Raw genomic sequence first — 22823 nt, forward strand, 5'->3', positions numbered from 1 at the left:
GTAAACGTTGGAAAATGCAATAAAATAAAATATAAAGGCTATTTGTTTTTACCGCGGAAACACAGTGATCTCGGTCCCTATACTTCGTTAACTTAAGATATCCCAACGTGATGAAAAAAAAAAACAATGTATAAGTGTACAACATCGTACCCTCATAAAAATAAACTGTTAATTCGTTTGTGTATATACATATACCAACTATCTACACACAGGCCGTATTTTTGCGGTAAAGGCTTGTTTGAGTAAAACAGAGTCAGCACGTTTCAGCGTTGGTCGAATAATATCAGCTCGGGGATTTAAGACCGTACGTTTAATTGTAATTTATTCAGATTTTTTTTTTGAAAAAAAACCTTTTTGGTGAACAAACTAGAGAAAAAAACAAAATCGTCTACTGCAGATTTTCTAGTATTCAGGCGACGTTTATATTGTACTCTGCATAACAGGAAAAAAAACACACAGGCGACCGAGAGAAACAACACTTTGCACACTGCCTAAGGTTATAAATAATATATATATATATATATATATATATATACCATCGCGTACTGTCTATGGGAAACGTCTGGTATTCTTTTATTCTGGTGACCTAAATGTGTACGATCTCCGATTGGTAAAATTAAAAGGGGAAAGAAACTTTTCCACGCCACCGGCATGATATTATCTTGTATATAGGTTTTTATTCCCATCTACTATATTTCACAATAGAGACAGCATGAGAACAACGGCCGGCATGCCTTTGGCCAGGATATAATCACCGAAAACGAACGGTTCGAAAAAAGTACACTTGCTGTCTGGGAAAATAAATAACAAATTAAATCAATACGTTAAATTTGTATCGTTAATTAATAAGTAGTATTGTTTATAGTAATAGTAGGTAGTAGGTTATATAGAAAATAGATTTTTGATTTTTTGCTTTTTTTATGCAAACAAAAATGCGTTTTAGTATTGAACAAATTGGAAATTTTATTTTATTAACTACAGCAAACTGAAATTTTTAAATGAAAATTTACTTCCTATTTAACATGATAAAGTAGCCAAAGAACTCGAATCTCTTTACAGAATTTAAATCGGACCATCATATGCTGTCGAAATTTTGTCTATAGCTTTTTGGTCTAAAATAAACAAAAATGACTGTTACTCGTAATTAAATTAAAAATAATACCTAGAAGCTTATACAAAAATAACCGGTAAACTAATATTGACATGGTCGAAATTTATTATAACTACTTTTTTTGTTAAATATTGCCTATACAAAACTCCTTAAAAAAATGACCGCATACTGCCGACATTGGAAGTATAAATAAACACAATGTGTTAAAGGTATTACTGGAAATTATACGGTATTAGATAGAATTATATTTTTCATATTAATAGAAAATAACATTTATGTATAATAGCTATTAGTTACACGACGTAACATATGTATTATTTATTAACACTTTCGGAATAGTATAATTAATTTTATAGTGCAATGTAAACAATATATATTTTTTTGAGTAGTATAATATGACAAGTCGGCTGTGTAATAACGACACGGCATTTGTAAATAATTTATACTTGTATACTTTTCACAATTTCAGCATTATCAAAAATTCATAACACTCATAAAAATACACAATAAATAAAAAATGGAAAGTAAAATATTAAAACCATACAAATTGTACTGCTCGAGGTTTAGATTATTATAAGCGGTTAAACGTGAAATAAGTTTAAAAAAATATCATAGGCTTTTGTATTCCAACCATGTTTTCTATGAGGGGCAAATAATGTGCAATATTTATCTATGTAATATGAGCTTACACGAGTTGTGTTGGAGTGAAAAAAAAAGGCATTTAGAAGTGAAATAACTATCAACTCTTATAGATACAATATCTGCTGTTATTGTCCAGGGTTTTAGGTCAGTTTAACTGTAACCGATATAATAAAGAAAGTAATAACAAAATAACAACTGATACATTGCCGCAATAACGAATAACAATAAGCTTAACCACTGTCGACATTTGTCTATCCGGTAACGTACCCTATTTTTTTTTTTTTTTTATCGTATTTCATCCAAGCGATTTTAATCCAATTATCGAATTAATTAAAATTAAAAATCGCCTTTGCCGTTTGTCCGCATTTGTGTAGTCCACCGTATACTACCGGCTAATCATGAGTTACAACGGATAAACTCTAACCCCGATTGTAATAAATTAAAGCTCCACTGGAAAATAATAATTAACGAGGGTTTGCGCATTATTATCTCCACAGCTGGACCCAGTGTGTCACAGTAAGTTACTATAAGCGATGATAATAATAATAAACGGTTTCCCGGCAAAATATCAATTTATGTACATTCTTACTGGTAGCTTAACTCGTCGTGTGTAGATTACAATGATATATGCAATATTAAATCCGACAGAGGGAAGATTTAAATACGAACACGTCAAAACGATAATGTCCTTTAATGTATTTATTGATTAAAAAGACAATTAATATTAAACGTGGAAATTATTTGGAGTATTTGTTGTTAAAAGTTATTGCCATTAAAAAGTCAATATATTTGTATTTATCTGCAAAAGTTCATTTTAAGTAGGTATATTTTGACATAGAGTCGGGTTGGCACAAATTAAACGAACAACACCACAGCATGTTAGGAATAAACTAAATGGTAGTGATTAAGCTATTTTTTATAACCATATTCACCCTTGAAGCCAATAAATAATTAAACGTATTTTGGGATTGGGTTCTTAAACAATTAAGAAGGCGTCGCACCGCCCATTTTTAAGGAGTAAAGTATAGGCAATTTTTAAAAAAATCTTAATTTAAAGGTTAAACTGTGATGTGTAATTATTAGTTCAATAACTAGGACTCTATTTTGGTAGTTAATTTATTTTTTGGACTATCACGGCATCCTTGAAAGCGATTTAAAAATGTTTTTCATCTCTATATGTTTAAGCAGACTGAAAATAACTCGCTTAATTTTGGTTTTAGAGTAAAAACACCCATTATAAAATTAAAAGAGACAATTCGGAGGGCAAGACGGTGGGTTTTTTTCATTATTCCAAGTATAACGCTCAATACATAGTTTAGAAATAACGACTATTTTAACATTTTTAAATGACTATAACTTTTCAAAAAATAATTTTTTTTAAAAACGGACCGTCTTGGCCTCCGGAATATTGTTCCCTTATAATTTTATAATGGGTGCTTTTACCTAAAACCAAAATTAAGCGAGTTATTTTCAGTCTGCTTAAACATGTTTTTACCACTGAAAATCACCGGTGCGACGCCCTCTTAAATGACATTCTATAGTATTGCCAATAACCCCTTTTCTTTATTATATATTTTTCGTTATTGTCTTAAGTTATTTTTGTCCTAATAACTTACAACATTTTGCTTATAAATTTTTTTTTTCGCAATAACAATAACCAATTTCAGTTTGTTGATTTTTTTTAACAAAGAGTAAAAAAAAAAAAAGTAAAGTGGTTATATTAAACCACTAATTTCAAATAAAAACACTTGATATAAAAATAAAAACATTTATTATTGTTTTAATTGATTGATTTTTCATGTTTGTAACGGAAAACTAAATTCACATTTTAATTAAAAATGTGTATGCTTTTGGCCAAAACATATTTTTACTATATTTTGCTGTATGACTTCGTTTGCCTGATTTTTTGATGATTTGATTTTAGTTAAATGATTTTTTTAGTGGAGTTAATAAAACGTTTGACAGTACCACGTTTGGAGTGTCGCCATTCAATTGATAACAATAATAGCTGTGCCCTTGTAACGGGTCGAAAATTATTTAGCCCCTCTCCCTCATAAATGCCGCGTACGCCACTGACCCTCGGGGCAGGGACATAAATAAAAGCTGCACTATCAATCAGTCCGGGCGGACGTCAGTGGGTTTTGTTTTATTTCCCCCCCCCCCGCTGTCCATCGCGTCGTTGTCGGTGGTGTCCACACTCCGCGACGTCCGTATCGATTTGCGTGCGTGTCCACTGTCCACGCGGCTCGTCATACACGTCTTAGGCCCTTCCGCGACGAAGGCCAAACAGACGCCGTGATTGATCGCCAATGGGATCTTCTCGTGTTCGGTAAATTAATCGAGAGCTGGGCCCGTTCCGATCGGTGGAGATATAGGGACGGGAGAAATTGATGCGCAATATAAAAAAAAAGGACGAGCGTCAACAGGCGCGCCTTTGCGGACGGCACCGCTCGCGCCAAACGGTAATCCAGAGTTGCAGGCAACACAGCAAGCACGTGCGACTGGCCCGCGGTCGCGGTGCAACAGTGCTTTGGCACGGCAACAAACACCGCACCGGTGCGTCGCGTCGGCGGTCGGTCACCGTGCGCGCGGTATAGCCACCGGTATTTTTAGACGGCCGTTTGCGGATGTGACCGACACCCAAAATTAGAGAGAGAAAGAGAGACAAACCACATGCACACTATTTTGTCGCTGCCGAACTCAATGAATTCTGAGTACGACCGCGCAGTGTTGGGCAAATTGTAATCTGATTAATGATTAAGGGCATTGAAAGCGATAGGTATTTAAGGAACTTAATATAGACAATAATTAAGACAAAAGTGGTTTTAATTAATTTCGACCATGTCAATTTATTGTAAGGTTAATTTGTATAAGCTTCGAGGTATTATTTTTAACCGTTTTGGTGGTAAACAATTCGTTTGCTTTGATTAGACTTTGGCTAGTCCAACTCTGTAAAAAGAAAAGTGTTTGTTAGAGTCTTTACTGGGTTATGCTAAAACCCTATTTTCATTTAATAAATTAATTATTTTTGTAATTTAATTTAAATATGTTTAAACAATTTCCAATATTAAAACGCAATTCTTTTACACAAAAAAGCAAAAAAAAAGGTACAAAATCCGTTTCCAGCATTCCAGCATAACCTAGTAAAGTAGCCAAAGAACTGAATTAAAATCGGACCATTCTAAGTGAACAGAATTTTGTCAAGGTATTTGGTCTAAAACGTCCAAAAAAACAGACCGCTTCCATTTCCCTTATAATAATAACGATTTATAATGCGGTGCAATAAAATTGAATAATAGAATAAATAAATTGTAATAAAACAAACAAAAAAAATATATTTTTTTTTTCGCCAAATCAGAATTTGTTAAGTGTTTTTAGTTATTTTTAAAATCGCCAACAAAGTTGTAAAAAAACACTGACTTGTGGTATTTGCAACGTTTCAAAAACAAATCGAGGTGCTAGATATCTAATTCTAAGACCATAATCGGATTTTAAAAAAAATGTGTTGTACAATGCAATCAATTGAGCACAAACTAACACATTTATATAAATAGTACTTAAAGAAGTTAAAATCGAAAATGTCGCTTTTTTTTGGAACAACACCATATAGACCCTTATGGACGGTTAACGAAAATTTTAACAATTCGTTGATTAATGATTATTTTAAATGCATTACCAAAACACTGCGATTGCGCTACGCCGTCGGTCAGTAAACCCCAAAACCGTACAGCTGATGTATTGTCTGTGTTTATTTTCTTGGTGGACCATGGCCGAGGTGGTCGGTGGTAAATGGCTAATGCTCAAGCCAAAAGGTGTATAGCACCTATATAATATTTTCTTAAGTCACAGAGTACCGGCGTGGGAGGAAATTGTATATATTTAGAACAACAAGCGCGCGGTGACGCGACGGCATATCGGATAACGCTAGACGGCACTATTACATTATGTGTTCTTGCTGTGAAAAAAACGACCACGCGGTAGAATAATAGTTTTGGGTTTTTTAATTAACAAATAAAAAAAAACTTTAAAATAATTTGAAAACGGAACTGGAAACACACCACGGTAATTTCAAGAAGTTTATGATCAAATTTGCATGTTAATTCGTACAGACCCGATTTTGTGCAATAAACGTTCATTAAAAATTATATTACCCGATTTCCTAGGACGCCAGTATTCAATTATCCGTTTAAAATTCAATAAACGTATAATTGATTTGCACAATACACGAGCAATGTTAAAACTTTTCCAGAAACACTCGGCGATGAATATTATAAAAAATTATTTCGTCGAAATGTGTTCAAACAATTCCATTAAAAAACACAAATAGCTCCTTAAATCCGACGAAATGTATAAGCTAAGGCGTGGCCGGCGAATACCAACGGGTTTGGCCTGTGCTGCGCCTTTGTGCGTGGTTTCTTTTAAGAAAGTACCGAAAAAAAGTTACTCGGGTTCGACCGTTTGGAAAAAGCTAAAACGATTAAAAAAAAATAACCTCATTTTTTTTTGTATAAAATCCACAAGAAATACTGACTACCCAACAACAATTTGTCAAAGTTGTAAAAAAGCGCAATGAAGATGTCATTACTGTATAATTTATTAACACCTTCGTTTTTGCAACCAACGGTATACGGTGTCGTTGTGAGTCACTAAACCGTTGAGTTGAGTCATAATATATTTAAATATAAATTCTTATTAAAAAAAAAATAATGATAATAAAGTAGCCGAACTACAAAGACCTTAAAAAAAAAAAAATTAACGCAAAGCCTTTTAAAACCAAACTCCAGAAGCTACGCCGAGTCCATCGTTAAAGCGGTTAAACGTCTCGTATGTATATCAGTGTTATGGCGGTTTTTTTACGACATAAACATGGCAAAATGTTTACAAGAATCATTTTCATTAGCGTTTCGGCGTCGGCGTGGCAAATAAATTCCGGTTATTTCACTTTTATTATGCTAATTTGACAAAAATGTCGGCAATAATAACAACAACAACAACGGGTAATCATCGTGCCTGCGCCACTCCTCGTCGGTCGTCTTGTTCGGTGCGACCGGCCATTATCAAATTAAATTCCTTCGCCCAAGACGATATTTGCGGCGTCTCGCCAAAATCATGTTATCTTATCGTCTCTCACTCTCATATTATTATTATTGCCACCGCCGTTGTTCACCTACACCGCGCCGACCGTCAATCCGGCTTATGCGTTTGACAAATGAACCGCAAGTCCCTTTGCAGACGACGGAGGGGCGGAAACAGAGGGCCGCCTCCTCGGCGTGTGTGTGTGCATCGGATGAGGGCGGCATGGCATAGGTTAATTGAGCCGAAAAGATAACAAAAGCTGCGGGATCTCCGAACGGCTTTGGCCCGGCCGCGAGGGCGACGGGGCATAGTGATTTGTTGTGGGGGAAACGTGCACCAGACAACGCACACGGCGTATCTGCCTGCGCAGGTGAGAGGGGAACATTGCAAGTTGCGGTGAAAACGTTGGCCAGAAAACGACGACAATAGAGGAGCCTCTTGATCGTAAATTTCTCAACACAAACATTTTTCTCTCTTCTGCCTCAAACACCTCTGCGGTGGTTAACTTATTGCCGCTTTATATTGCCGTTCGATTCACAACAGCCGTGTGTGTAATATCACGTTATGTGTATTATACGCGGCGTGCTATTGTTGGTACTTTTTTCCCCAGAATCTTTTTTATTTTTCTTGTAAGACTGATTATACATAAAATAATAATAGTACATAACTTCCACGGAGCATCTGTAAATATATATATAGGTAGGCCACGGTCGAAACTGATCAAACGTTGAACTATTGTTTCAGAGTTCTTGCACAACGTGTGACAAAAACTACTATCTAAGCTTATACATTATACGTAGGTATATTATGCTCCTAAGCACAACTATAAACTTCCCCGAATTGCTGACGTAACTTTTCTTCTCTAAAAAAATTAAAACTCAATTACAAAACCCTTCTTTAGAAGTAAGATAAAAATATAGCATTATTTATACAATATGTTTTTTAAATTATTTATTTGAAATTATGGTCAAAATAACCATTGTGTGTTAATAAAATATAATAAATATGACTATTTTAATGTATTGGCATAAAAACGTCGAAATATTTAGATCATATAGATATGGTTTAATTAATCATGTACCTAACTTAAAAAAGTAAATAGGGATGTGGAGGGCGTATCCTTCACGGTTCAGTTTTGACATTATGTTCAAAAAGAGAATACATTTTTAATGTTAATAGAGAGAAAGAGAGAGGGAGAAACGTGCTGATAAATTTGGTTAGAAAAATGTAGCTAAAATTCAATTTTACTTGGTTAAAAAATGATTATTTAAAACTAATAAAACTCAGTAAATCGGTTTACTTTTTAGAAACTCAGCTGTACTGGCAAAAAAATTACAATGCATTAAACTACACTTGGCGGTGCTATGCTGGTATATGTATAGACCTCCGGCGTGGCGCTTAATTGCATTTATGCTTTAACTACGGACGGATGGAATAAGGGATTTCCGGTTCCTTTTGTCCGCCCTTGGAATCGCAGACCACTCTAGGAACACATTATTGTGTGTAGGTATGTAAGTGCCGCGATGATAATATAACACCATAAGAACATTACTACGGCGTTTCCGCGTAGTCGCAGAAGAAATCCGGTTAAGACTAAATTTATAATACAAACGAGGTTTTTATTTTCTCAAAGTCGGAACACGTTTCAAACGAATAGATATAATAATTTTTTTTTTTAATTTAACACAAAAGAATTTCAATAGAGCGTTACTTGGTTGAATTTTAACAAGACGCCGTTAATAGAAAAAAAAAAACGACCATATTCCAATGATTTCCTAGATAAAAAAAAATCCGACAATCGTAAAAAACAAAAAAATGACTGAAATTTATTTGGAATTAATATATTTTTTTTTTTTGGTTTACACTTATAATACAAAACATATTATAAGTGGCTTGACGCGAAAATCATATTGTAATTGTGTAATAATTAATGGCCGTTTACCGTGTAATATCGCAATAATAGTGTACATCAGATTGAATTATTTATGTTGTAGTTAGTAGACCTATAATGCAGCGTCGACTATTAATTAAATCGAAGTTACCGCGTTCATTAAGTAAGCCGAAGCAAACATCTCGACGAGCGGTAAAGTACAAAGTGGAAAACCCGTTTTAAACATAGTACTGGAACTTACCGTAGACATTCTAGCGTGTACTTAGCATAACGTTATGTGACTTTTCCGTTAGCGTAACGATAATTGCTATCCAATATTGTATTTCCCGGCCAATATAATTAAGTATTCTAGCATAGCTGTAGAGTCCCACCGAAGTTTAAACCATTCGCATCTGTATTACTTACATACTACTTTCAGCGTATACTTTTAAGATGTACACCCGATTGCAAGAGAACCCAGATAATGTACCCACTTTTATCACTGCGTCGAGTTGAGCTGCTGGCGGCGGTATAGGTTGACCAAACATATGTTGCGTTTTCGAATTTAAAAAATCATTATTAAAATAAACCGTTTTTATATGCGAGTACGGAGTGTGCAACTAGAATCGACAAAATGGGCCATTTCCAATGTCCGTAGTACAAAGACAATATTATTATTAATTTTCAAATTTGTTTAGTACGCTTTTTACTGATTTTGTCAGAACAAACGTGTATATATGTGTATATATATGTGATACATATATATCTAGGTATGACGAAATAGAAGAAAATTGTAAAAAAAAGGTACTACCGATATGAAAACAGTGGCTTTTCTTTTATTTCGTTCATATTGCAACGCTTGTATCCTGTTCATCCCGTCTTTGTCCGTCGATGGATTTCAAACGCCAAGGCAATTTCGACGGGTCGCGTGCAAGCTTTTCAAAACTTACTCCCTCGCACATTCCACGTTATAATAATGCCCGTCCCCGCTGGTCCGTCGAAAAACCCCTTATCTTCCAGATCCCCTGCCCCTCTCCCCACTGTCACTTGTGGCATTTGATTGACCTCGTCCCTGTGCGGCATACGTGCGACGGTACACTGCGGCAAAGGACGGGAGAGGCAAAAGGTTCGAAACATTTTTGAGCTATCAGACGTTAATTAAAACGCACCTTCTCCGTTGCACGCTGTACAAACTCCAATCTTATGTTATGTACATTATTCCAACAAGATTCGAAACGCCGCCGTTCAAACGCTGAATACATATTACATATAGATCAATCGGTTCAGTTGTGTTCGACAAGTATTGCTTACAGCAAATATTGTTCTCACAAATTTTTACCGGTCAATTTGTCGTTTTTAATGTACTTCTTCAACGGAATTACAGAAATCTTCTTAAAAACATTTGTTATTAACAAAAATACTTAAGTGTTTTTTTTTTATAGTTAGCACAATATGACATATGTCGAACTCGTTGTTTGAAAATTAGATTAAAAAATAAATAAATAGTATTAAAAAATTATTGAAACTTGAGTAGGGTATTATATTTACACTATTTACTTGAGGTTACTCCCACTTGGATGTCTTGACTAGTTCACCAACGTTGTAAATAGTGTAAATAAATAGTATTAATTAATTTTTGGTATATTTGAACTTGTCGTAGGCACAAAGTATATGTCAAAGGTACATATTGACATAGTTGTAAATGACGATGGTTTATGTTAAAACTAGACTTTTTTAAAACGTGAAATCTTAATGTGACAATATATAACAATAATAAATATAATGTATATTGTAATAGTTACTGCTGTATTATGTGTTTGGACAATATTAGTTTTTAATTAGGAAAAAAATATATACAATTTCGAATGAACAATAAACTTAATTATTATTGTGCGCGTGCAACAAATAGCTGAAAAACTCAATTCCATTCAATTTTATTTTAGATAATTTCAATGCGGACTCGAAAATATTTAAATATATTTCTTATAAACAACTGTAACCCTAATCGTTAGTATCTATGTAGTACACAGGCATGTCTGGTATACGATGTATGGTGTGTGCAAATTAAAGTACCTTTACAAAGGGAAGATGTGACGGTTTTTGAAATTGAGTTTTCGTGCTTCTCAGAAACATCGGAATGGCCCAAGGGAGAAAAAGGTCTTGTTTTGAAAGAACTACTGTTGCCCTGTGCATTATGACACAACACCGCACGCGACACACCAAAGGGCGTAATCTGTTCGTTAACATGAAACAGCGGTAAGTTAATTATTATTGCTCGGAGACTCCCAAGTAAATAAAACGTGTGATAAATAAAACGCAACATGTGTGAGCAGTAAAAATAAAAGGTTACGCAAAAGTCGTTTTTTAGTTATCCAATTAATTTAAAGTGCACGTCGTATCATTTATATTTCTTGATCACTTCAAGTTGTTTTTATCTAAAAGTTCTAATTTCCGACTATTTGGAAGAGATGTATACATAACGGCAATACCTTTTATTCAAATAAATTTAAAGCTTTTACATGTCCGCATAATTTTGCTTATTGGTAATACAGTACTCTTAACTACAAATTAGTGCATTTGTTAAATGTTAAAATTCCAAAAAAAAAAAATTATAAAATTTCAATGTTTCAGTTACTAATTACGTTACAGAATCATATTTTATTGCGTAAAAACTAAAGTACAAGCGCTGTAAGACAGCTATGATACGTTAACCTAACGTATCATCGTTCAACGCGTATCGAAGTTTCATCGTTCACACATATTAGTTTAGGTTATTAACGAGCGTGTAAGAGTAGTTTATGGATGGCCAACACGGAAGAGTTACTTGGGATGTTCTGTGCCCTGAATTGGGCCGTAATCCCGGAAATCCCCAGTAACGGCAATAATGCTTAGCCTATATATAATGCTTAGCCTAATAGTGTTACCTATGACTTTACTCCACTGCGCTTGGGGTCTCCATTCCGGGAAGTGCTTGGGGAATCGGTCCCGGGTCCAGAAGGTGCGCACGGACACCCGGTACCTGGCCAGTTTGTCGGGCGAGCAGGACGGCGTTGCGCCGGAACACCGGCACACGGCGGCCGCGACGGCCAAAATGCACACCAACAACAACCGGCGGGTGGACTGCATAACGGTGGCGGCGGCTGCGGCTGCTGCGACGACGACGACGGCGATCACGTATTTTTCGTGGACGGACGATAACGGGCGGCGTGCCGTTCGGACCGCGGGCAAAAGTTTACTAACCGTCGCCGGCGGTACCGCGGGATGGCCCGTCGCCACCGCGCCGCCGTGATAACGCTTCCAACGTGTTGATTTTAAAACCTACCCCTCTTCGTCTCACAAGCCGAATGCAGCTGTCCAGGTGCACCACGACGGCGGCCAATCAAAACGCGTTTCCTTCTAGTCGCGGACAACAGCTCAAAATAGCGTCCGTCACAAGAACCCGAGGACAATGTTTTCGTTCATCAGCAATTATTGTGGTTTTCGGCGGCAAAGCCATACGATATAGCCTATAGGTGTCAAGCGGCCAGCATTGGTTGTGTAACAAAATTCAAATAATAACATTATACCCATACTTTTAAATTATACAGAGTGATAATTTTATCGTTAACCACTCTATATTTCATAGGGCACAATAAGAAATAAAATTGTTTTTTTCATATTGTTTTTTTTACAATGTGATCTCAATTTTTGAAAATTTTTATTTTGTTTTTACCCTCTCACAACTTAGTTTTTTTATGGCAAATTTTAAAATCCAAACGGTAACGCATACATTGCATTAAACCCTATAAGATATTGAGTGGTTCACGATAAAATGATCACCCTGTATTATATCACCAAAACTATCATGGTATATTTTACTTGGCTATTAATCGGAAAGGCATTGAATAATTATGTTCGTGGCTATTTATTGACAGACAAAATATAGACACTTAAATTAAAAAAAAATTGGTTATAATCAGGGTCGAGTCGGCCAAGGCCCGCGAACGCTGCCGGGGCCCGGGTATTTGTGACAATATGTGGGATTTTCTAGGGTAAAACAACTGTGTAATTGGTTAAAATAGATAAAACGTACAAGTAAACTTGTTTTTGGGAGGCCCTTTAGGTTTTTAGAATCCTAGGCCCTTTAGGTGCCAGGCTGACCCGGGTTATAACACATTTCGTGTTACAGCTTTTTCAACCATGTGTTTTTGTTATTTTGGGTAATGAAATCAATAATTAAGATCTATTAGGACTGTAGGAAGTCTTTTAAACGACAGCAAAAAGATGGCAAACATCTTAATAAAATAATGTACGATTTGTCATCGTATTTCCATTAAGGCATAATTTTGAGCAAAAAACGGGCGGCGGCGGCCGAGCCTTTTAAAGTAAAGAAAAATAATTTCTATACCAACCGGTAATTATTTCTAGTGGTGAGTTAGGCTAGTTACAGTTTTCTTTTAATAAATACTTCTATAAAATATATATTTACAAATAATTATTGATTGCAAAAATGTTTGGTTCAAATCCGGATTTCGTTTTTTTTAAATCCAAGTTAAATAATAAATCTACTGATACAAAAAAAGTCTTTAAAACTTAAATTAAAATTAAAAATCTGGACAATCCGTCAAATACAGTCTTCAGTTGATTCTATTACTAATAATAACTTATGTACTATTATGTTCTCCTTACATATAGGTCCACATAATTGATGACTTAATTCGTAAATTCAACCAATGAACACCCACTGAAATCGGAATAAGGTTTTTCCGTTTTCAACAAATCATTGTAAATTATATTACCTCTAATGTAGAAAATATTTTACACAATTGTGTTTCTAAATATTTTATCTTTATTGATCACAACATCATTAAGATTAAGAAGAAATAAATAGCTTAAACCTTTAAAATAACTCTTTGAACTTATCTTTATTTTTAAGTTTCGTGAAAATACAAAAAAATGAATAGATAAATGAAGTCTCAACCTTGAATCCAAGCTAAAATTTTAAACAATTTACCAACAAGTTGTTTTTCCCAAGAGTACTTTAATAAGGCAATTTATATTTAAATACATTTTAAACATTGATTGTATTACAACTACAGTATTTGAAAACCGCAACGGAAACAGTGATTTTAAATGAATAATTAGTCGGCATTATCACAAAACTAAGTTGGATATATTTCATTTTTAATAAGTTATAACATTTAAATTTCAATACACGACGAGACGGACAAATATAAACGGCGATTATCGCAATCGATTAATACACACCATCAAAATAATAACAATATAGTAGATATAATATTCTATAAATTATAAAGAACACTTTCAAGTATAATATTTTTCTATGAAGCGCTATTCTAGTTATTAGGATACATATATTTTTACAAAGAATTTGATACTTTTTTTTTTCCTTTGGTCGCGTGCCAAATAGTCATAAAGACACTAAAACCGCCGTATCTCGAACGCTGGAGATATGAGGACCTTGAAGCCTAAACGAAAATGTCTCCACTATTTTTCTAATCAATACATTTTTATGGGGAAAAGTAGTAAGTATAAAAATAGCGCAACACGTCATAGTTTGGAGTGCATGAAGGTGTATAAAATGAATAGAGACGGGGAGGATACCATCAGTATTATACGTACACCCTAGGCTTGGCGTATAATACTTGCAACCACGAAAACAGTTAATCTTTGATTGACAACTTAGGAGTTAGAATTCGTGCAACAAGACGGGGGTAAAGGAGCTAAGGAAGTTCAAAATCTTTCTAAATTTCCTTAGGCTCTCGAAAAATGTCAACAACTAATCGTGCATACAGCATCTAAGTAAAGTTTTCAATTTTTATTGGAAATTCTGAGGGAGTTTTTAAAAGGTCTAAACTATTGCCCAACCCCAAAACTAGTTCAACCAATCGTAGTTTGCGGATATCACAGAGCGTCGGATTCAGCCAATAGGACAGTTCATTAATTCGAAAATCATTTCAGGGTCTACAAACAAATCGAGAAACATTTTTACTTTTCTAGAAGGACAATTTTTTTTGCAGTCGAATTGCTAATCAATAGTTTATCAATGACTATTGTTTCTATTATTCTAAAAACGCGCAGAAATTAAAAGGCATTATTCCGACATCGGCTTAAATTTAAGCGATTAACCAACATAAACGTATTACTTAATAGTTTCCGGTTGTATTGTTATTTTGTTAAACAAACAGCGACGCTAAATCCCTACAAATTACCCGTACCGACGTGTCCTTACACATAAGCAAGTGCGATTATGATTCAACAAGGTTTATTGGTAAAAATTCAATTTCAACACACAGAACAATAGGAACAATTTTACGAAAACGGAATAGATATTAGTCGATGTCTAGACAATCGTCATACATGGGAATTAGCTATAGTGACACAGTAACATTATAAAAATTAAGAAATAATTAAATGTTAAAACAATTCTGCTCGCACATCATTTTTATAAGTATTGTCAAATTAAATATTATTAAAAATGATACATAAAACCTTTACTGCCCACTGGAATGTAAAAAATATAGTAATATTATAAATTAAAAAAAAAAAAAAGCATTAACATATTTCTTATAAATCACAACAACAATTAAAAAAAAGAATACAATATGTTTTCCAGCAAAATAGTAATATTACTAATCGGACCAGTGATGAAGTGCTTAAAATATCTACAGTTATTAAGTACCATTTTATTGTCACAAGTGTTCTATAGAACATAAGATAAGCATTTATTATAAATTTCAATGGAACTAATATTTTACAATGTTTTGAGTATGTTTACGCCAACACAACATTTAGAATTGATTTTCGAACTTTCCTACATTAAAGTAAATGCCATATCAACTTCGTCCCTTATTTTCTGAAAGAGCATTAATAAGAGAAAGGGAAGAGTGGTATTTTCACTATAGCAACGCCGAAAACCACACCATCATGCGGTATAAGAGGCTACCCATCAAACTAATATACTGCACTTAAACTTTAAATAGCGTACCTATTCTCTTCGTATTAATTCGGCGTAGAGTTACACATGGCGAAGATGAGGCTTTGTTTTGTCTTAATGACTTTGCCCTGTTACACCCAAAACATAAGATAGCGATTTTCCTAAAACACCATCCTCGTATAACCGTTTATTTGTAACTACGTTTACTTTAAGTAGGTAAACTTGAAAAAGCGTTGAATATGTTTCTTCCGCAAACTCCTAAACTGCCTAAACATACAAATATTAAATTACTACTGAAACACTAATGGCAAAAATAAACTCACATGTATGGTAAAAATGTATTTGTAATAAATTATAAAATACTAACACTGAAAAAAACAAAAAATAAGGAGAAACTAGCTTAGTAATAACTAATGTATTTCAAAAAAATCTTCTTGTATTATAAAATTTACCTTGGAAACATGCCAAAGGACTTTTTTTAATTAAAATAATTATTATCTACTTACATATTATATTTATGTATTTATTATTATCTATTTACACCTATGACCAACCAGCTCTTATACTAATAGTAGTACAATTTTGATAATCTATAATAATCTGCGTGAAAGGTTTGTTCTTGTCGTTTATTTTTTTAACAATGTATCAAGGGTTACTTAAGTATAATCTCGTTGTCTACCTTCTACGTTTCATGCCACTCGTCATAGATATGACTTATAAAAAATAAATAACAGATAACTATAAATTAATACATAGAATTAATAGGCTTACCAAATCTGCTATATTTTTAATCAAATAATTATTTATGGACTTTGATGTACTTATATAACAGTGCTGTAAAATAGTTTTATTAAAAATACATATTGTTCACACTTCACGTATAACGTACTCAGTAACGAAAATTAAAGTAATTAATTGAATTTAATTGAATTCAGAATGCATGTATGTTTATTTTTATATTATAATAATTTATTTTATACGTAATCCCATGGACGCATTACAATTTTATATAAATAAAAAACCAATGTGGTGTAACCGGAAGTTGTATAAGGTCACGGATAAGGCACGGATGATTCATTATGATATGATATGAATGTCATCACTCCAATATATATTTTGGCAAACAAAATACAAATAAATTTATATTTTTTACCAAAATACATGTTTATGTAGGTTTTACAAGTAATAAAAGTTAAAACATTTATTTTTCCATTGTGGAGTTTATGAGGAACTGTAAATTTTATGAAAATATACGAATAAGAGAAATTAATTAATAAATTACTCAAAAAAACTTTCGTGATTGATCCTATAGTGTTTTATGAAAAGTAAAGAATTACTCGAGCAATCCTATTGCAGATAAATAGGTGCCAAATTTAGCATGTTTTAGCGCAAATTCTCAGGAATCTCGATTTGAGCTAATGGATATGTTTGCTGCAAATAAATAAAGAAAACACAAAACTTGAAACATAAATACTTTTCATTTTATTGTTAATGATTTTGAATGACGAATTTTGTTCCTATTATATTTCATTTAAAAAATTATAATTATTAAAACTTAGGTAGTTTTATTTATTTCAATGTGATTTTTTTCTATATCAGTAAATTATTTTCTATTATAATGTGCTCTTTTGTTAATAGTCTAGGTCCATCAAATAGGAAAATTTAGCTCTAATTTTAGAATGTAGTTACTATAATATTGTTAGTACATACAACATATTTTATACTCTATAGCACTACTGACAGGTTAATTTTGTACATAATATTCAGATGACTTCAACTGTCAGGTTGGCCGAGCGGTCTAAGGCGCCAGATTTAAGCTCTGGTTCCCAAACGGGAGCGTGGGTTCGAACCCCACACCTGACAAAAATATGTATTTTTTTTATTGCAATAAATTGGTGATATCACTATAATATTATTATTATGCTCGTTCAAATGATTTTTTTCCAATGTACAAAAGTTAAATATATATATATATTGTACCTCATAATATACTCAACGTACAAATGTTAATTTTTTTTTTCATTTTACCGTAAATCATTTTGTTCTAAAAAAAAAAATATATATTTAAAAAAAATCTATTAATCTGTTAAGTTTTTGCTTGATCAGAACATGAAACATAATTTATTTCTCAACACGATACATACCTACCGACGACGTATTATTTATTAAAATTTTGTTAACGTGTTATATATTTGTCAAATTAATGGTAAGACATAATAAAAATTAATATATAATCGGCCGTCAACTGACAAATTCAGATAATTTCATTTATAAATCCCATCTCTAATACTGATATCTAAATCTAGGTTTCAATCAAATTAAAAACCGGTGTTTTCGGTCTTCGAAGTAATATAATTTTGTGCTTTTTCATACATATTCATTATTAGTGGAATAGAATTTGATGTATCATTCAAAGAAAAGTATGTACTAGGTACCAGATAACTGATTATGAGTAGTAATTGTAATTGGTAATTCCGGATACAAAAAATAATAAATGTTTCTATGTTTAAGTCTTGAAAAAATGCTATACTAATAATTAATAAACAATGTCTAAGTAGAAATATATAGTACATACGAACAACATTTGTTCAAAAACATTACTGAAGGGTGAACAAGAGGAACCAGAATAAAAAATATGAAATTCGAACTACCGATTTTAAATGTGCGTTATTTAATTATTTGTAATTATTAGACGTGTGACTTCTTCAGTACCCATAAGCTCATTTTTTTATTTTATTATTATTATTTTGTTTTACCTGGTGATAACATTTGTATAAATTTAAAACTAGTAGTGTGAATACAATTTACCATAACTATCAAGGCTTTGTTCTTCATTAAAAAAAATGTATGATATTATATTTTACTTCATGATATAAAATTATTGTTTTTGATTATTACTATTTACTAATAATGTGTTATCATTTACCAACATTCTTACAAATTCTAAAATCTATTGTTGTTATTTAAAATTCTGTTATTTTTTTTACTGACAATATTTAATTTGTATTGACTAGATAATATGGAATATTGATATTTTAAACAACATACCGTAACTTATTATGTTATATGATTCAAAATAAAAACGAAAAATTTACTTTGACAAATTAATAAATAAAAAAAAGTTGTCAGGTGTGGGGTTCGAACCCACGCTCCCGTTTGGGAACCAGAGCTTAAATCTGGCGCCTTAGACCGCTCGGCCAACCTGACAGCTTGCTATTCTCATGTCAATTACATACATACTTAAAAGTACAAGTACTTTTTATAATAAAAGTTCATGTACCTTTAAGTAAATCGAATGCATACAAGTTTGCACATATATATAGATATAAATACAATCTATTTGTCCCCAGGAGAATAAATCAGTTCAAAAAAATTGTTTTTTTTTTAATAAGTAAAATGATTTTCTAATTAGGAAAAATGTAAATTTTACCCGAAAGTTTATCCGGACCCTATGTATTTAATCTATTTTTATCAACATTTTTTTTTTTACTAAACAATTTAAACAATATAAATAATAATTTTTGTAAATTAACATTATATTATAATATTACAGATTAGTGATTTGGTTATTCTTTGCCTTCGTTTGTCGCAGTACGTATCTACTTGAATACATTTAAGTAGGCGCCTAACATCATCAGTTTAATAAAATCGCTAAGTTCCGGTTTGGGTATGTAAAAGGCAAAAATGATTAATTGCTATAAAACTGGTCCATTTTTTTCTTTTGTCCGGGACCTCAAAAATTCTAAATCAGGCTCTGCCACAATTATTGTACTTTGTAATGTCTAAAAATGGATTTTTCATAAAAGCGTGTAAGAACTATAAGAAAATTTTTAATTTATGTGAGAAAAACTAAGAGAAAAAAAAATCAAGGTACTTTATCGTGGAAATAGAAATAAAAGTAAAAAATTAAATTGCAATACTTTGCTAAACCCACATTTGGAAGAAATTCGAGGTCCTCAGATCATATCGTAAATCGTAATGATGTATGATAAATAATAATACAGATCACTATTCAATGCACTACAAGGTTGTGACTTGTGATCTACGTTTTAGTATCAAGATATTAATTATGATTCACTTCCTTATCTTATCTCTATTCAAAGAACCCCAAAAAAAAACAAAAAAAATTGCAGTGCTCTGAGATTATTCAACGCTGTTGGGTCGCTTTTCTGTTCCATGTATTATAGAGGTTACATTTTTAAGCATTGTTTAAAATGTTAAATTTGGGATTTCATTGTATGAATTCCTTTTCCAAAGATACTGTTTCGGTTGAGTGACGAAGAATTGAAAATGTTTTAATTAATTGTATAAGGCACGTTTCGTTAATTTATTTATTTTTATAATTAATTTAATACCTAACGTAATGTTTTAAAAATATTTCCTCAACATTATCATTAAACAATATAAATATATAGGAACTATATGGTACACAAATAGTGTATTTGATTTTCTGTTAAAATTTGATTTGAAAATAATTTTACATTAAATTATAATACATATTTGATGTACATATTATATTTTTGCTTTTAGAGACTGTGCTTTAAATGGCAAACATATTGCAATTGGATTCCATCAGTCAGGTTGGCCGAGCGGTCTAAGGCGCCAGATTTAAGCTCTGGTTCCCAAACGGGAGCGTGGGTTCGAACCCCACACCTGACAAACCAACTTTTTAGTTTTTTTTAAACATGTTTAAATTGCTTAGAATAAACTATTATAATTATTTAGATATTTTCATCTTTAATTATTTTTTTCAACGACAATAAATTATTTTTTTCAACGACAATAAATTATTTTTCTACTTATAATAATCGTTATTCACAACACGTTCATTTTAGAAATATTTTACTCCGATTATTCTACTAAATTATTTTTTATGTAATATGTATTACCTTTTTAAAATGGCGTATAAATGTACATAAATATATTTTTGTGTGGTCCAGACATACTAGGTATTACGGCAAAATATACTATTCATAATAATTATTATTGTTCTACAATATTTTATCAAAATTTGCAAATTGTTTCATCCGCCTGTGATAATATTGTCCTTTTAAGTACTAACTGATATTGGAAAAATAGATAGTAGATACTAAAATTTAAATAAAATCGCGTTTGATTAATTACCGTTGAATCCATTTATAATAAATATATAGTTGTATTTATTATTATCTATGCATTGAATGGCAGCTATGGCAAACGATTTTTATGTAAAAGAAAAAACACCAGTTTTAAAACCTTCCGCTATTAATAACAATAACAATGCAAAATCATAGACCTATAAATAATAAGACCTTTATAGGTACATCGTCTACGTGCGAACAGCAGCACTTAACAGCTAAATACAAATAACACAGAGTAATAGAATATAGATACCCATGTGGTAAGTGGTAACTATAATCGTTGATAAACTACAACCATGATTGAACATTAAATGATAAGCGATAACATGAAGTCTGATATGATATTCGGAAACCGGAATTCGGTAATGTCAGTGTATATTATTACTTATTAGTGAAGGAAATAAATAAATTTGAAAAATTAATAGTGGTTTATCGTAAATTTATATAGTTGTGAGTGTTTTAGTATACTCAAAACCTAATACATAGTAAGTAAAATATTGTTGTTGTATTTAATTTCCTAATTACTGATGTTTTAGCACAGCATAACTGCATTTATATATTGACTCTGCTCACAATGAATAGCGTGTCTCACTTAATAAAACGTGTAATAAAATAAACATACTTTTTGAGGAGAAAATACGAAAAAAATTACGTGTTAATGTTTCATTATACATTCAAAGCGGTTTAGCTAAACTATACACAAATTTCGACTTCGATGAATTTCACTGTAGTCATAAACTATTTGTAGCTATTATATTTAATAATAATAGCTTTTAGCTAGCATTAGTAAGTAGATATATGATTAAACCATTGCTTATTACTTCTCTTAATTTTAATTTTTAGGGTGTGTAATTATGTTCAAATATAAAAAGAAAGCTATAATATCAAACTACTACTTTATATTATATAGCATACATTTTTTTAAATGTAATTTCAGCATTTACGCTAGTAGATCACATCAATAAGGGCTTAAAACAAAACAAAAATAAAATATTACTTTGTTTTCAATTTACTTATATCACTTACAAAATTGTTTTAATTTACAAAAATTAAATGTCTATACAATATGCTCTTGTACAACACTAGTTTGTGCTGTATAAAAACTGTTACAAATGATTTTTAAAATAAATATACTTCTTAAGACTGCAAACAGTATCAAACTAGAGTGTTATTTGTTTAAGGTTGTAAAAATGGAATCCAAATTAGCCAATGGACTTAAAATGCTGTATATACCAAACAAAACAAAAATTAATTCTGGTATCGGTGACCGTCTTCCAGAAGCATATAAAAAGTTTTATAAAGAATGGCGCCATCGTACTCCTGCTCCTGTTTACTACCAGCCAAAAACAGGAAAATGGACAAGAGATGAAAAATCTGGACAAGTCATTCCTGTCCAAAATGTACCAATTCCCTTAAAATATCCGCCATCCATGCACAAAGGTATTTGGGGTGGAGAAGCTATTGTTCAAGGCTTCAAGCAAAACGGCAAGTATAAAAGCCGTGTCCCGTATTTTTGGATACCGTCTCTCAAAAAAACTGTAGTTTATAGTGAGGTATTAGATACATATATGTCAGCAACAGTTACTGAACATGCTATTGATTTAATTAATAAGAACTATGGATTCGATAATTACCTTTTGAAAACAGCAGCATGTGATCTGAAATCTACGTTGAGTTTAAAATTAAAAAGGCGTATTTTAATAGCTCTAAGAGATAAAACATTGTATCCTGATGATCCTGCCAAGCAACAAATCATATACGATAAATACAAACATTATTTAAATGATTATTCACACGAAGAAATCGAGTGGTATGGACTTACATTCAGCCAAGCTTTACTCAAGCAACTGGAAAGAGAAGAAATCACTCTTCAGAACAGACAACCTTTAAAAGAAAAATTTAGAATGGAGTTGATAGAAGAGCTGAAAAATAATATTGACACTTCCGGAGAAGAGAACAAGACTTGGTTAACAAAACTTAATCCATTTAAATAGATAGCCCCCTCCCCTGAATGTAGTATTTGTTTAAAATAAAAACTTTATTTTCGTTCTGAATTTTGTTTTTTGA

General features: G+C 32.1%; 2 protein-coding genes and 3 non-coding genes across 5 annotated transcripts in view; 3 read left to right on the top strand and 2 right to left on the bottom strand.

Annotated features, from left to right (window-relative positions):
- The window catches only part of LOC126833431 (spondin-2), an 89488-nt gene extending 77572 nt beyond the window's left edge, over positions 1-11916 (bottom strand). Inside the window, exon 1 of the mRNA XM_050564765.1 lies at positions 11624-11916. Within this exon, the coding sequence (XP_050420722.1) occupies positions 11624-11825 (202 nt within the window). The 5' untranslated portion in view covers positions 11826-11916. The remainder of the gene's footprint in view (positions 1-11623) is intronic.
- Positions 11917-17415: 5499 nt separating this feature from the next.
- On the top strand, positions 17416-17499 carry Trnal-uaa (transfer RNA leucine (anticodon UAA)). Its single transcript has one exon. It is a non-coding gene; the product is annotated as a tRNA-Leu (tRNA).
- A 1260-nt stretch (positions 17500-18759) lies between these two features.
- On the bottom strand, positions 18760-18843 carry Trnal-uaa (transfer RNA leucine (anticodon UAA)). The gene has a single exon. It is a non-coding gene; the product is annotated as a tRNA-Leu (tRNA).
- A 1368-nt stretch (positions 18844-20211) lies between these two features.
- Trnal-uaa (transfer RNA leucine (anticodon UAA)) lies at positions 20212-20295 on the top strand. Its single transcript has one exon. It is a non-coding gene; the product is annotated as a tRNA-Leu (tRNA).
- Positions 20296-21079: 784 nt separating this feature from the next.
- Positions 21080-22810, top strand: LOC126833959 (39S ribosomal protein L28, mitochondrial). Its single transcript, XM_050565568.1, has 2 exons — positions 21080-21241; positions 21938-22810. Exon 2 carries the CDS (start codon positions 21947-21949, stop codon positions 22748-22750), a length of 804 nt encoding a protein of 267 aa, XP_050421525.1. The 5' UTR covers positions 21080-21241; positions 21938-21946; the 3' UTR covers positions 22751-22810.
- The last annotated feature ends 13 nt before the right edge of the window (positions 22811-22823 follow it).

The sequence above is a fragment of the Adelges cooleyi genome, unplaced genomic scaffold (assembly GCF_023614345.1).
Source record: "Adelges cooleyi isolate 19-005CV unplaced genomic scaffold, UGA_ACOO_1.1 ACOO_flye_CR_arks_rails_tigmint_CR_PRNA_2, whole genome shotgun sequence".
In the NCBI taxonomy this organism is placed as follows: domain Eukaryota; kingdom Metazoa; phylum Arthropoda; class Insecta; order Hemiptera; family Adelgidae; genus Adelges; species Adelges cooleyi.

What these genes read in the sequence shown, in the direction of transcription:
- LOC126833959 (XM_050565568.1), top strand. Translation starts at nt 21,947, where the DNA reads ATGGAATCCAAATTAGCCAATGGACTTAAAATGCTGTATATACCAAAC.